This window comes from Elgaria multicarinata, chromosome 16 (assembly GCF_023053635.1).
Source record: "Elgaria multicarinata webbii isolate HBS135686 ecotype San Diego chromosome 16, rElgMul1.1.pri, whole genome shotgun sequence".
In the NCBI taxonomy this organism is placed as follows: Eukaryota; Metazoa; Chordata; class Lepidosauria; order Squamata; family Anguidae; genus Elgaria; species Elgaria multicarinata.
This window is the reverse complement of record NC_086186.1, coordinates 23053507-23068985: the sequence shown is the minus strand read 5'-3', so window position 1 is coordinate 23068985 and position 15479 is coordinate 23053507. Positions and strand designations below refer to the sequence as shown.

Here is a 15479-nt window from a genome sequence, read left to right as displayed (position 1 = left end):
CCCAGGGGTTGCCATGGCTTGTTGTGTTATCCAGACCCAGGCACTTGGAATTATTTAAGAGTTAAACAATCATTGTATACCTTATGGTCCATTTAGGATTGTTTAACCCTCAAATAACCCTAGCTGCCTGAATTTGTACAACACAACGAGCCACAACAACCTCTGGTTTGGGCTTGCATATTCATGATGGCAAACAGCACACACTGTACTTCCTTGCGGTAAATTAACCCATGATGAGCTGTCGTGTTGTGTGAATTTTGACCCATAGTATTAAACCTGCTGTGGTACTGTTAGCTGAAAATCTGGTGGCATCATGTCTCAGAAACCAATTGCAGATGCGACAACAGCTGCACATAATTTTGAAAAGTGTTGTTGTTTTTCTGTCCTTGAAGCCAATCTCATAACTTTCAAGGGATGAGTCATGATATATTTAGGACAGCTTGCAATCCCTGTGTTGAATACACTTTTCTCAAATCGGCAATTGCTACCTCTGCTGATACAAAATGGGATTTGCCTTCTCAAATCTGATTGTCCAGATAACATCCCTGTTTTGTCTGCAGTGATCCTGTGGAGGTTCACTTTCTAGAGATTGAAAGGTTCTCATTTTCAAACCCATTGATTGGCATCTGTATTTCATAATTCCCTGCAATAGCAAACTCAAGTGGATGAGTGTTTATCAGTTTAGAAATGAAATGGGACCACCCAAAAGTTAAGTGGTAGCTTCTAATATCTGGGAGACTCCTTATGTAAGAGAGAAAGTATTGAGTAATTAAGAGGAGAAGACCAAACACTGTGTAAACCTGAAAATGACTCGACAAACATCTGAGAGGTTCCAGGGCTTATGGAATGTGAGAGGTTTTCTCACTCTCTGAAGGATCTGGAAATCAGCAGACTGAGAGTTTATCCGTCAAGTGTATTATTGAGAGAAATTGAGGAATACTATGTTAGAGTGTCATGAAGTGGGGAAATAGAAGGCTCTTCAAATACTTGAAAGGTTGTCACACAGAGAAGGGCGAGGATCTCTTTTTGATCCTCCCAGAGTGCAGGACATGGAATGATGGGCTCAAGTTACAGGAAGCCAAATTCCGGCTGGACATCAGGAAAAACCTTTTGACTGTTAGAGTGGTATGACAGTGGAACCAATGACCTAGGGAAGTGGTGGTCTCTCCCACCATAGAGGCAGCTGGACAGCCATTTGTCAGGGAGGCTTTAAGGTAGATTCCTGCATTGAGCAGGGGGTTGGTCTCGATGGCCTTATAGGCTCCTTCCAACTCTACTATTCTATGATTGTATGAGAGAGGAAATTAATTTTCTCAAACCTCTTAACAGTTTCTAATGCATATCATAGAAGGGGAAGTTAGGGTTAAGGGTAGATTTGTGCTGCGAGGTCCCTCATTTCCACTGTTATACAGGGATGTTTCTGGAGGAAGGAAAAGCAAAAGGATACCTTTTTCCCTTCCCCAGTCTCCAGAGCCACCCACACCCCTCCCAACTTTAGCTAGATAGCAATGAAATACCAGATTAGGTCTGAGCAGCCAGCCTCAACTTAAGCCTTGTAGTATTACAGAGCAGGGGAAGGTTGGGTGAAATTAAAAAGAAAAGGAAAAAAAATGTGTATTTTACACCCTCCTCCCACTCCTGAAAGTCACCCCTCCCCGAAGAAGCATGAACAGTGTTTAAAGGCTCCTGTTACTGGCTGGCTGGAGCCCTGATCAGAAGCAGGTACTGTGGATACACTGTGATGTATTGTTTGAGTTTCCACTTGGCCATTATATTTTGAGTAGATTATTCAGGAACATAAACGAACAATCGACATGAGAAACACCAGTTCTCTTTGGGCCTTACCTTGAGGGGTCAATTGTGTGAGTCATCCTTAGGGTGTAGTCCTATCCCGATGCTCGTGAGCCTCCATGCCCCCCCTCTGCATTTTCGCTAGACGGGCTTTTTTGCCTGTCTAGCTGGAGTGCTGCAGAGGAAGAGGGAAGGAAGTGGAGAGACCTGGGGATATTCTCTGCCCACAGAACCAGCCCCTTTACCTCCTCTCTGAGGTCGTTTTGCGACCTCAGAAAGGCAGTCAGGGCATTTCTCTCCATGCCTGCTGAGAGTGGTAGGAGGCGTACAGCATGGATTTCTGCTGTGTCTGACCTCAGATCCAAGAATCCGAAATATCCTATGCCTCCCACCCCCCCAACACTGCGTAGGGGCCCTAGGATTGCTGTCTTAATGATATACAGTAACCCAGCCTTTGGTCCTAAGGTGAAGTCTGCAATATTGAGTTCACAATCCTCCAAACAGGATCAAAACCAGGAGAACACCATAGAATGTCTGAAGGAATCCCCATGAACTCAAGTGCTTGACCTCAGAAGAGTTCTGTCCAGTATCCACCATTACTTGAGTTGGTGAAAATGAAAAGTTTAAACTTTCGGATGAATACATGGAATAAAATCATCTCTCTCTTTTCCCCTTGCTCCCTTTTCAGATTACTCCTTGACTAGTGCAGACCTGTCAGCTCTGCAGGGATTTAACTCCCCGGGAATGCTGTCATTAGGACAAGTATCTGCCTGGCAACAGCACCATCTAGGACAGGCAGCCCTCAGCTCTCTTGTGTAAGTAGGAACGCAACACCACCACCCTGCTCCGCCTAGAGGATTGGCAGCCTTGGCTATGTTACACCCAACTGGGCACCTCTTCCACTTAGCCCACAAACGGTCTTCAGGCTTGGCCTTATTTGGTTAAGCACAACACTCTTTAACTTTTAGCTTTCAACGGGTTGGATTTGTGTGCCTTCGGCATCCTCCATGACGATGTTGATTTATGACTTGCGAACTTTTGCAGCTCTGTGAGGTTGGAAAGATTTTTTTGTAGAGAAATCGTTGTCCATTCATTGTCCAGCACCTTCCTCCTGGCATGCAAAAAGCCATGTTTTACTCTTTCCTCTAATTTGAATAAATACTCCAGGAGGAATGAGACTGAACCTGACATGAATTCAAGGTAGAGTTGCCAGGGGCGGTGTGCAACCCGCTGCTCTGCCCAAAGCCTCTGGCACCGAAACGGATTACAAATCTGAGCACTGGAGCCTCTGCTACTGTATTAGAGGAACCACAGCAAGCAGCACTTTGGAAAGTTACAGGAGTTTTTAACCCCTCTACATTTGGGAACAGGGCTCCATTTAACATTTACAAGCTTGTTTTTCTCCTTAATAACTGTTTCAACAAACAGGCTAGAGAATGAGTGGTGCATGGTGTCCTCTGCTCCTTCTAGGTTGGAGCTGCTTCTGGTAGTTGAATAGGTCAGTTACATAGGATTGCTCCAATGTAATGGGTTTTGTAGTGGTTAAAGCAGGTGTAGGCAGCTTTTGGGGGGCCTTGGGGCACATTTGGCAATTTGAGGAACTGTTCTGGCTTAGCACTGCAAACTGGCTGCGTGGACATGAAACCTGCCCAAAGGCCGCAGCACAACTCCTTTGAACCCACAGTTTTCAGTGGCAACAGAAACTGGTGTGTCTGTCTGTCCGTCCATCCATCCTCCCTCTCCCCCCTCTCTCTCTCACACACGTATATATCTATCATGCATACACACACGGCCCTCCCTTCTCCCCACAGCAAACATACAAAATACTATGCTCACTTTTTTTCAGGACCCTACCAAAATCCTGCACCTAAATCCTTTGTGTGTGTCTCACACTTTCTCATGTACAAGCAGCCTTCATCCATTCACACATGACTTCCCTAACCTCCCAGTTGGCTTCCTCTGCCCACCCAACCCGCACCCCAGCTTAATAGGCAGAAGTGAGAGGACTCCTCCCCACCTCTTTTTCTTGGAGGCTGGGCATGCTGTAGAGGAAAGGATTATTCTGCAACCGGCCACCATCTTCATTTCCTAAGGTCTCCAAGCCCCACCTGTGGTCCACGGGCATTCTTGGGAAATGAAGGTGGCAGCAGCTGGAGGCCCTCACCAGCTTGCTGGTAAGAAAATTTGTTATTATTATTTTTTAAAGTCAGAGGGGCAGGGCACTTTGACTGGCACCAAGGAAGGTGTCTGGAGGCACACTGATGCCCACAGGTACCATCTTGCCTGTCCTCGGGCTAAACATCGATGGAAGGTATTGCTCACATCCCAGGTCCATTGTGTGTGATCTTTGCTATTTCCTTTCTCAAACAATGGCACAATGCCGTGATTGTGGCGGTGCCTAGTTACTGACGGTGCTGTAGTATCAACTCCCAGTATTGCATTAACACACCGTGTTGGGCTGGCTCAGTGTGCCCCCAAATCTCAGTGCAGCAGGAGCACTCACTCCATATAGTCTTTCTGTCTTGGAAAAGAAGGATGTGCGAAGTTGCGTACATGCAGTCACATCCGTACGCAGTCTTGAACAATACTACTACTTTTCCTTTCCCCCGCCTTTTTGTTTTGTGTTTGCCTTATCGAACCTCCAATAATAATCTCATTGATGGAGGGTTGTGACTTCTATATTCTAACTCTGTACAGTACTATAAATTAATATTTTTCTTCTCTCTCTCTCTCTCCTTCCACCCCCACCCCGGCTTTAATTTTTACTAGGGCTGGAGGCCAGTTATCTCAGGGTTCCAATTTATCCATTAACACCAACCAAAACATTAACATCAAGTCTGAGCCGATTTCACCTCCTCGAGACAGAGTGACTCCATCCACGTTCCCACAGCAGCAACAGGCACCGCAGCAGCAGCAGCAGCAGCAACAGCCGCCTCAGCAACAATCACGGCAGGAAATGGGACGCTCTCCTGTTGATAGTCTCAGTAGTTCCAGCAGTTCGTATGACGGCAGCGACCGAGAGGATCCGAGGAGTGACTTCCATTCCCCAGTTGGGCTGGGGAGACCCCCAAATTCAGAAGACAGGGAGAGCCCCACAGTAAAGCGGATGAGAATGGACACCTGGGTGACATAAGTTTCCCGTTCCTCCTTCGGTTTCTACTTTTGAGTTATCCCAATGAACAGTCCTGACATATCTAAATTTATAAATAAGGACATGGAAAAAAAATATTTATATGTATATATACATACATGCATATATATCTTTGTATACATATATATGTGTGAGTGTGTGTGTGTGTGTAGCGAGACACAAAAAGAAAAATCAGCAGGCACTTAATACCAACTCCTCGCATAGCTGCAGAGGCCCCGTGGTGGGGTTTTTTAAGAAGAAAAAAATAGAACAGAAAAACCCTTATAGGTATTGATCTAGTCTGGCACTTAACCTGGACTTTGTTTCTTGAATCATGTAACCTGTTTTGCAGAAGAAATGTTGTCCCTGTATGTAATCTACCAAATTAGATGGCAGAACCGTGAGGGCTTGCCTGTAGTAGTGTTCCCGTGTGTGTTTTCCAGCAGCTGTGTGGTTCCCTGTAGTTAACATTACGCTTTGTAGCAGCAGAGAAGTAGAACAAGAAAGCAATACTGTACATAGAATGACCTCTATATTACCCCGTCTAGCATGGGTCTCTCTTGCAAAGGGTGCATGAAGAAGGGCTGGCATTATTTTAAAAACACACGCATACACACACCTGTTTTTGCACGTGCAAAAAATAAATACAGGGGTCAAATAAGATTTTTTTTTTAATCCAAATGAGAGAAAGAGAGAGAGACACACACACATAAATAACGTGCATGAAATATTCAGAAGATATTAGCCTAGAAGATAGTCCATAAAGAAAATTTTAATATATTAAGTTATAATTGGGATATGTTTTAAAGCTCTTTCTTATGTTTCTCCTACCTTTTTTAAAATATAGAAAAACAATTCTAGCTCGTGTATATTTTTTATTAAAGAAAACATACCCTTCTTGAAGACTATATAGAAAGTTATATACAATACTTTTGAACACATTCTGCTATGAATTATTTATACAAGCCAAAGCTGTATGGTATAGCTTTTTTTTTTTTTTGTAGAGTATAGTTCTAACTTGGTTTTTTGACTGTCTGTTGTTTTTGGTTTCAGGGGAGGAAGGAAAAAAAATCTTGCAGGCAGAACCTTGGGGAAAAATAAGCCATGAATACTTATTATTCTATATGTAAATTAAAATTTGAGCCAAACTTTGTGTATATAGCATCTTAAATATATTATCACCTTTTGGTGTAAGTACGTATGTATTGTACGTTCACCAGATTAAAAAGTATATTTTTGTGGATTGACGCCAACTTGAAGAAAAAAAAAGGCGAAGTCCTTATTAAGTAGAGTATTCACTGTTTAATATTTACTATTTTGTTCAATATACTGTACTTCCTTTTGGATTTTAATTAATATTATCCAGATTTTTTCAGAGGGTGTTTTAAAAAGGGGCCGCCCCCTCTCACTGGTGGTGAATGTGTGTTGTTAAAATTGTACTCTCTTTTTTTTTGTGCTGTATGGTAAAGCTTCATTATACATTTTATAAATATATATACATATATGTGTATATATACATATATAAATATATGTATATAGATAGCAAAGTGATAACCCCCTCCCCAATCCCCTTCACAAAAATCTGGTGTTCAGTTCATCCTGCATAAATAGAAAAAAAAGAAGATGTTGTAACATGTTTTTAAGGCATTATTTTAGAACTGCCTCTTGTGGGGGCCAGGTGGGGGTGGGGGCGAAATGATCTTACTGCTCACATTGTTGAAGTCATGGAAACATACACAGAGAAGCAAAAAGGGATTTTGAAGTGGTGTGTGGATTTGGGGCAAACATACATTTTAGAAGCATTTTTTTTTAAATGGACCGGGTTGCACGGTAAGCCACCATGGGGTAATGAACCCGCAGGGCTCCCAAGACGTGCACCAGCCACCATTTTGAATATGCAAGCTACACTGGGGGCATAGCACAGCTTATCATGTTGTGAGAACCTGGGCGTCGTTCAAACAACCTAGAACAACTCATTATCTCTTAGTGTCGTTTAGGATGAGCATCTTCCCAAGTGGGGCAGCTTGTTATTAAGTGCTTTTGGGTGGGGTGAGGTGGGGTGGGGTTAGCTTTCTTATCCTTCATTTTTCAGCTTCACGTGCTATTTGCAGAAGTCTTTTGATACAAATATACAGCAAGGAGGTGCAGCCAATCGGGACCCCTGTGGCATAGCCGCATATTCAGCGTACATTTTGCAGCACCTCTTTCATGTTGCATCTTGGGGTCCAAATTAGATGTGATGTTAAATGCGTCTTCATACTTTGAATAATGTGCATGTTAAATGCAAATAGCAGTTGCTGAGGGTGGGTGGATGAATTGGCGTTGCGGTCCTGACAAAAACCACTCCAAAGCGGCTATTTGCATTAGCAGCACTTTCCATTTAAAGATGTATTTAACATCTTGTCTAGTTTCGCCTGTGTACAACACAGGTACATGTTCAATTAATCATAACCTCCTAACTTTACCGTTCAGGGGAAAATAAAATCCAATTTAGCAACGGGTGCCCTTAATTTCAGTTCGTCAGGCAGTCCTCTCAATCCGCCAGTATTATTGCAGTGCTATTAAAATTTTGTTAAGTAGCCTGAGTAGAACCTGTCTCTGGGTCAGTTCACACTCGGGATCTCTATGTGAGCTGCGTGGGGCTTTTAGCTTCACAGTGCATATGCAGAGGTCTCATTTGTAAGATCCCATGTCTTCACGTATGCGCTGTAGACACATCCAGTGTGACTTGCAAGATCAGGATGGCTTGAAAGGGGTTAGTAAAGGATTTAGATTTTCCTTGGAGTGGAAACTTTCTCATCTCTGTGATATTGCAGGGTATGTGCAATTTAATTCTTTGCTGCCTAGAAATCAAGTTTAAGAGAATCTAAATTCTCTGTAACCTCTAAAATGCGAACATGCTTCGGCCGTGGTTTCATGGGGGAAATTGTATTAAATAAGCAAGAATGAAAGCTGTTCCTGTATAACGCATTCACCTATTCCCCACCCCCACTTCATGTACAAATTATGTACTGGTGGTGGATTGTGTCCTTTACAGTTGACTCTGTTTTCAATTTTTTAAAGACTTCTGGAAATGTTTTAAGTGGCTAGGGTATCTCCCCCACCCCCATTATAATTCTGCAGCCTTTTGAGGAACAAATAGACATTTCTTACAGCTACTTCTATCTTGATAGTGTAGAGCAAAATACAACAACACCCCAGTATTCTCTCCCTCATGTCCACCCTTCAGACTCGCATGGGACCCAAAACCACCACTTCACAGATCCTTCTGATGTTTCGAAACGGTATGTTTCTCAGTCGCTATTTATGCACCTGTATGAACTTTGCTGTACATTTGAATGGGAGTTCTTCATTTCACATTTACTGTCTGATTTCTTGTGTGCCTTAATGAGATGGCTTTGCTGACTGTATCTCAATAGTCTTTATTCCTATGCAGGTTTGTAAGGAGTTACATCACCATACTTTTTTCTTTTTAAAAAAGAAAGAACGAAAGAAAGGCTTGGGCTTTGTACTTGAATCAAGCCAACCAAATGTTTTTAAAAAATAAGTTCTCAGAATCAGACTGTTAATTCTTGGCCCATCTTCTTGTTCCAGGATCTGGCTGCATCCATTGTCTCCTGTGGAAGAACTTCACATCACAAAAATAAAATAAATGCTGCCTTTTTATAATTAACACTAATAATGTAACTCTAGACATTTTGGAAGTCTTAACACCTTGATGCTATGGAGAAGGGTCATTGCAACTGTGCACAGGATTGCTTGCGCTAACCTGGATGCAGCTGCGTCCCGTCCTTTGGCATGTGAGTGAGTCAGTGTTTCTATGCTGTCATTTGCTATTCCTTCATACCAAATATTTTGCACTGAAGTAGCTGGCTCTGTGATGGTCCAAAATGCCTGTAGGGTGTTAGGCAGGTGAGTCATCACTCAACCCCAGCTCCCAGTACTGCACCCTCTGAGTCCAGTTCTCTGCTATTCCGACAAGAATTGTGTAACAAATCTGATGGCAGTGATTCTTGGGGGTCCACTTAGGCCAGACTCCAAAGAACTCTCCAGTTGGCTCCTGATGAGGCTCTGGGTTCATTCCTCAAGGAAGATCTCCTGCTGCTGTATGCGTGGGAGTTTGTGCCATGTCATGGGAGAGTTAGGGTGGAGAAGGCGCTGCTGTTTAAAGATGCTGAAAAATCATTCTGGTTATACACAAAAGTCGCTCTTTCGTCGTTTTTTAAGTAGCTTTCTAAAAACCAGGTTTTTAGTGATACTCTTGAAACCAATCCAAATAATGCAGGAAGGCACATGGTGCAGTTTCTTGGCCAATTCTGCATTGGGGAAGGGGCTTTATCGCTCGTGTTCCCCAGCAACTAGTGTACATAGGTATACTGCCTCCGATGCTGGAGATAATATATAACTACCGTGACTAATAGCCATTGATAGCTTTCTCCTCCATGGATTTGTCTAACACCCCCTTTCCTTTTAAGCCATCCAAGTTGGTGGCCATCACTACATCTTGTGCTAGCAAATTCCATAGTGTAACAATGTGGTCTTTGAAGAAATACTTCCTTTTATCTGTCCTGAATCTCCCACCATTTAGCTTTGTTGGATGATATCGGGTTCTAGTATTGGACGAGGAGAAAAAACATCTCTCCACGTTCCTGCTTGTGGAAAACTAGCACATCAGGCATGTTAACTTTATGTGTGCAGGGAGCTATGGACAAGAGAGCGCTTTTGAAGAAGTGACAATCCCACCCTCCCTGACAGGTTCTGAGCTACTATTGGCTTGTCAAGAAGGTTGCACCTGATTTTTTGCTAATTTAACAACTTGCACAATGAGGTTGTTCAAAGTTCCTCCCCACGCACCTTTTTAAAGCTAAAGAGCATGATGAAAGTTATTTTCAAAACAAAATCAATGGAGTTAATGGTGTAAATAGAATCAATGGCATTTAAGGCAAAACTGCAGCTAGATTACATCTTGCACAAATCCAAGTTACTAGAACGGAGTCAAATGTTGACTTAACTTGGCATGGTAATAGCAGATATTCTTTTTAAAGTGTAAGGCATGTAGGAAATGCTTTGAGCCTTTAACGATAAAGGACACTAATGCATTGACAAGTTATTGTGCGCACAAGAAATATATAGTAAATAAGGAACATAAATGACTCCTGGCAGATCAACCATGGGAAGAAGTTTGAAATGTAGAATGTGAAAGACTGAAAAAAATATTAGAAATTTTCCTCACTTTGCTGTGCAAGAAACACTGCTTTGCTATATTTAAAAAAAGAAAAGCTTTTTTTTTAAATAAAAAATATATATGTACTTGGTAAATGTTTGTAGTCAACAGTTCACAGACGAAGCTGTTTGCGGTTAAAGCCGCCTGGCGGCACAAGCTGGACTTTGTTGCCATCTTTGAGATGAATCTTTAAGAGAAAAAAAAATGATTTAAGTTAATCTTTTTCCCTGAATGTGGTGTTTTTTTTCTCTTCATTATACAATAAATATTCTAGTGAACTTTTTATCAAATGGTTAAGAAAATGCTAGAAGTTGTTGTAAAATATTTGTATCTTGCATTCACTAAAGTAAAAATAATGGCTTTTACTGTGTATATCAGACTCTCTCATACTTAGAATGAAATTTGTTTGATTTCCTTCCCTGCACCCCTTCTCTTTCCTGAATCCATCAGTGCCTAAACTGGGTTGAATTTTGGTTGTCCAGTCTGCTTGCCTCTAAAGATCAATGCTTAGTGGAACAGAGGAAATACTTGGTATTTGAATTTGGATCCTGTTCCATCAGTACACATTTTTGCTAACTGAATTGTGACCATGTAAAGAAGCCTTCCCGGAGCTTGGCGTCCTCCAGATTTGTTGGGACTACAACTCCCAGAATCCCTGTCTATTGGCTATGCTAGCTGGGGATGATGGGAATTGTAGTCCCAGTACATCTAGAGGATGCCAGGTTGGGGAAGTCTGATCTAAAGCAATAACCTTCAGCTTTTCCAGATGTTTTGAATCACTTTATAGCCCAACCTGCAGTATGGAGGTATGCAACATGAACATGCATTCATTTCCCCCACTCCCTCTTATCCTAGATGACCAGGAGGGAAAAATATATGCCCTGTATTTTTAAGTTGCCTAGAGTAACCACTGCAGCCACTTTGGCAGGTGTATCCGCAGGGAGTGCAAATGTTCTTTTATACAGCTATTTAAAAGTTAGAAGAGATCTGTCTTTGTTGGCATGTGATGTCGCTTATGTTAACTTTAAAAGAAAAAAATCTTAATGTTCTGAGAACATGGTGTGACATGCTTGTGACCCACCAGTTGAATGATCTAAGTAACCCAAGAGGAGATATAATGGAGAACTTCTGCTTGTTTGTTTTCAACCATAGCATGTGTGGCAGCTTCTAGGTGTAACAAACTGGTGAACAAATTAACAAACTACAATTGCTGTTGATGTTAGACACACACACTTCCTGTATCTATATACCATGGGTTCTCCTAGATGATGAAAAATGCTTTTCCAGGCCTGGTTTAAACTCAGTTCTTCACAACAGAAAACTTCTTGGCTCTTTGCACTGAACTATATCCTTAGAAAAGGTGGTCCTCACTGTTGCCTTCACCTATTTGTTTAGCTTCATTTCCTGGCAACAGCATTGGGCTGGATATATTAGTGGGTTTTGAAATATTGAGTTTCCTGTGCTAAAAATAAGCAGTATTTAGTTACACAGGTGCTTAAAATCAACTCGTTGTTTTCTTAGCTCCCACAAATAACTATATATCAGTGTATTTTTGCCTCCTAAACCTGATTTTTGTGTGAATTTATGTTCGCTGAGAGAGTTCTAGGAACCCTAGCAAAGTTGTAGCAAAGCAGTTGCGTACTTTAGAAGATACATGGTCTTTTGCATGGAAAGAGATGAAAAAGTGGAACCAGTAGGCTTTAAATTTCTATGCTCAAGTATCCCCCACTTAATAAGCCTTGGGTTATTTGAGGGTTGTTGAACCCTCAGTACATTGCCTGGGTTTGCACAACACAATAACCCATGGCGAGCTGAGCACCCACAGGTGCCATAGAAAAATGGTGCCCATGTTTGCCCAACATGATGTGACAGACCCTGTTGGTAAATTGACCCATGGAGGGCTGTCATGTTGTGTGAATCAGGTCTTTGTGTTGAATGAATTGGAAAGACTTTTTTTTTGCATGGGTTGCAGTAGTAGAGACTGGGAGAAGGGAGTCCACATGGCAAGTAGAATAGAGAATGACATGCTTACTCCTAACTTTGGAACATTCTTCAAGAGGCCATCCTTGCTTGCACTTCAAATATTTTCCCTGCAACCATTGGTGCTAAAACAAAAGAGCTTATTTTAGAAATGCAAAACGAGAGCTTCACTGTAGCAAGCTATATTCCAAAATTTGACGTTCCCCTTCTATGCTGCAACAGTGTATGAGCAGATGGAATTCTGGTCTGGAGACATCAGACATACTGGCTGCAGAATTTAGTGTCCAGGTTTAGTGTTAAAATTGGTTAACTCGGAATGTCTTAGATTAGCAAAGTTCTGCTCCACTGAATAACAGTAATGGTTCGGGATAATGGAAGATGTAGACCAAAATATCTGGAAGGCACCAGCTTTGATGAGGATTCCTTCACTTCCATGATTTTCTAAGGTTTGTCTATGTGTATTCTGCCCCTAAACCTCCAAATTTTGTGCTAGTAATTCTACACCAAGCAAAACTGAATCCCATAACCTGGATAAAGAGCAGACCATGATAAATGTTGTTCGCTTACTTAGTTTCAGTGACTTCCATTGGCCTTTCCTGCGCGTGCCTTGAATCATAAACTTCGCAATGTAAGGGTTAGAAAGCTCTTTGAATGAAAGCTGCTATTCTCCAGAAGCTGGCTTCTGCAGCCAGTACCCTCCTTTTTCTACATGGAATTGATGTATTACATTAAGTCCTCTTGAAAAGGTCTCATCACAAGCTTGAGAAGAGACGCTTGATGAGTCTTGCCTCCTAGTTGGGCAAGTGTGGACGTATGTCTAGTCAAATTGGAGAGAACCTCCTTGAAAAATTTAAATATTCTGCTTTCAATTCCCTCTCAGCCCAAGTCAGCCTGTTTTGTTTTTCTTAAGATACTGCTTCATAATCACAGTAAAATGCATGCTTGGTTATTGTCTTGCTTGGGCTTTCGAAATAATATGATTTTCTTTCCTTCCTCACTCTGCAATAGTGCTCCCAGCCAAATTTCTTTTCATTGTAACTGCATTGTCACTTAGTTATGGGAGGGGTGAAATGGAAATTAATGCTTGGGAGTTTGGCATGAACCTAAAGGGAGTGTCTTATTTTGGTCTTTAAAAGATTTGCAGCTGAAACAGATTTAGCTGTTTTCCATTGCAACCAACTTTTACCACTTTCCACAGGCATGGAGTTGGACTTGGGGAGAGGTGGTAAAGTGTGTGTGTGTGTGTCCCAATCTAGCAATTGGTGCTTTATGGAGAGTATTGAGGGAAGCTTAGCTGTTCAGAGTTTACCCTGGTCTGCAATGGCTCACATCAACCATATGGACAGGCAAGAAACCATTCATAGGGCTGTGCACATGGGATGTGATTCACGAGTGTCGTTTGATGCCCAAGATAAATGATTTTCAGAAGGGTAGCTATGCTAATCTCTTGTCACAAAACCAGCAGAGATCTTTGTGGCATCTTGAAAACTAAGCAGTCTATTCTAGCATAAACCTTCGTAGACTATATAGCCCACTTCATCAGATGCATGAAGGATTATCAAGAGTTTCAGGTATATGGTGTGTGTGCGTGTTTATAGATACTTACAGTATCTATATACAAACACTCTTCAAGGGAGCAATCTTACAGCCCTAGACAGCATCTGGAGAACCATAGGACATTTTGAAATTCTGGATCCAAGGTCAGAGATGGTACTCTGACCTCGGACCCAGGAATCCATATTCCTCTCCCCTGACAGTCCACATGGTGAGAACTATGCCAACTGCCTCTCCGAGCTTGCAAAGGTGACCTTGGAGAGGAGGTAAAGAGCAGGGAGGGGACTGGACAGGCCGGATTATGCAGTAGCCTCACCCCACTCCAGCCTCCTTCCCTCCCCCTCCACAGTGGTCTAGCTAGATGGGTGAAAAAGCTTGTATAGCAAAAATTCAGAGCAGGAAGCATAGCAGAGGTGATAATCACCTCCACTATGCCATCTGCTCTGCCCCGGATGCTTGTAAGCTTCCCAATTTTGGAGGTTTACAAGCATCAAGGGCGGATCTCAGGATCACACCCTAAGTCAATAAATATACATACATATATTTATTTATACTTTCAGGTAGGGGTGTGTGTGTGTGTGTATATCATACACATGTAGTATATATACACTTGAACATCTCAACAACTTGCCATGCATCTGATTAAATGGGCTCTAGTCCACAAATGTTTATGCCAGAATAAATTTCTTAGCTTCTATTTTAATTTGCTTAGTAATTAAATGTATATACTGCCCAAGTAGCAAATGCCCTTCAAGTGGTTTACAATAAAACAACAACCCCAAAGCAATATAGGATGAAAGAAATCAAAACCTTAAAAATATATTCAAAATATTAAAGAGCCAGTAGTAAATAAATCGGAACAACAGATTAAAAGATGCAATTGTAAAAAGTAAAAATGCCAGGTGGCTCTCCCTGGGAAGTCCATTCCACAGAGAAGGTTCTTTCCCTGGCAGCCACCCTTCACACCATTGTGGGTGACGGCAAGCAGAGATTATCAAAGGTGTCACAAGACTTTGCTGTTTAAGATAAATTCTGTCGCTTAAGCCTGCTTAAATGTTCCCTCCCTTTCTAACATTTGCAAGGGAAGAGATTCCCTTCTGCCAGCGTTCTTAGAAGGGCCGGGAGAAGTTCTGAGGTGCCTGTTTATGGTCTCGGCCTTAGCCCTCGCAGTGGGAAAAATAGAGTGGGTGCAGCTACAGCTAACCCAGGCTTACTCTTACTGGGTCACTGTTCGGCTTTAAAGTAGTAGCCCTTACTTGCTTCAGCACTAGCTGCCTACGCCTAGTCGGAGAAGGTACATCTAGCTGTTGAGGGAGCCCGTTTTGCTGTGAGGTGTCGTAAGCTGCCTCCCTGACGCCGTAAGTTCCGCCTGCCCTTAAGGAAGCCACCTCCGTTCCTCAGAATTTTAAACAGTCTGACGATTCCCCCCCCCCCCCCATCACTTCAGCTGTTTTTGTTTTGCGAGCCCACTCTCTGAATTAGCCTACATTTATTGCACTGGGACTGAGGAGAAGACACGGGTACACATCCCTGCTCAACTAGGAAAAGCACTGGGTTGATCTTGGACCAAAACCACTCAAGTGTACCCTACCTCACAGGGTGGTTGTGAGCAGAAAAGTGGGTGTGTGTGTGTGTGTGTGTGTTTCCAGACATGTGCCTGAGCTCTTTGGATGAAGGCCAAGACAGCCGTTACACAGCCACACGCCAAGGGAATGTATGAACAGAACTTGAGGAGACAACTAGGTCCTGTGTTTAAAGAAAGAAAAACGTGTGCATGAAAAGGATTCCGTGATGTGTGGA

The 15479-nt window shown here is 42.3% G+C and overlaps 1 protein-coding gene across 4 annotated transcripts in view; it reads left to right on the top strand.

The window, feature by feature from the left end:
• MEF2A (myocyte enhancer factor 2A) overlaps positions 1-5781 on the top strand; it is a 93868-nt gene extending 88087 nt beyond the window's left edge. For all 4 annotated transcript variants that reach the window (XM_063142162.1, XM_063142164.1, XM_063142161.1 and 1 more), the window contains 2 exons: positions 2480-2606; positions 4561-5781. In XM_063142162.1, coding sequence (XP_062998232.1) covers positions 2480-2606; positions 4561-4924 — 491 coding nt within the window. In that variant the 3' untranslated portion in view covers positions 4925-5781. The remainder of the gene's footprint in view (positions 1-2479; positions 2607-4560) is intronic.
• The last annotated feature ends 9698 nt before the right edge of the window (positions 5782-15479 follow it).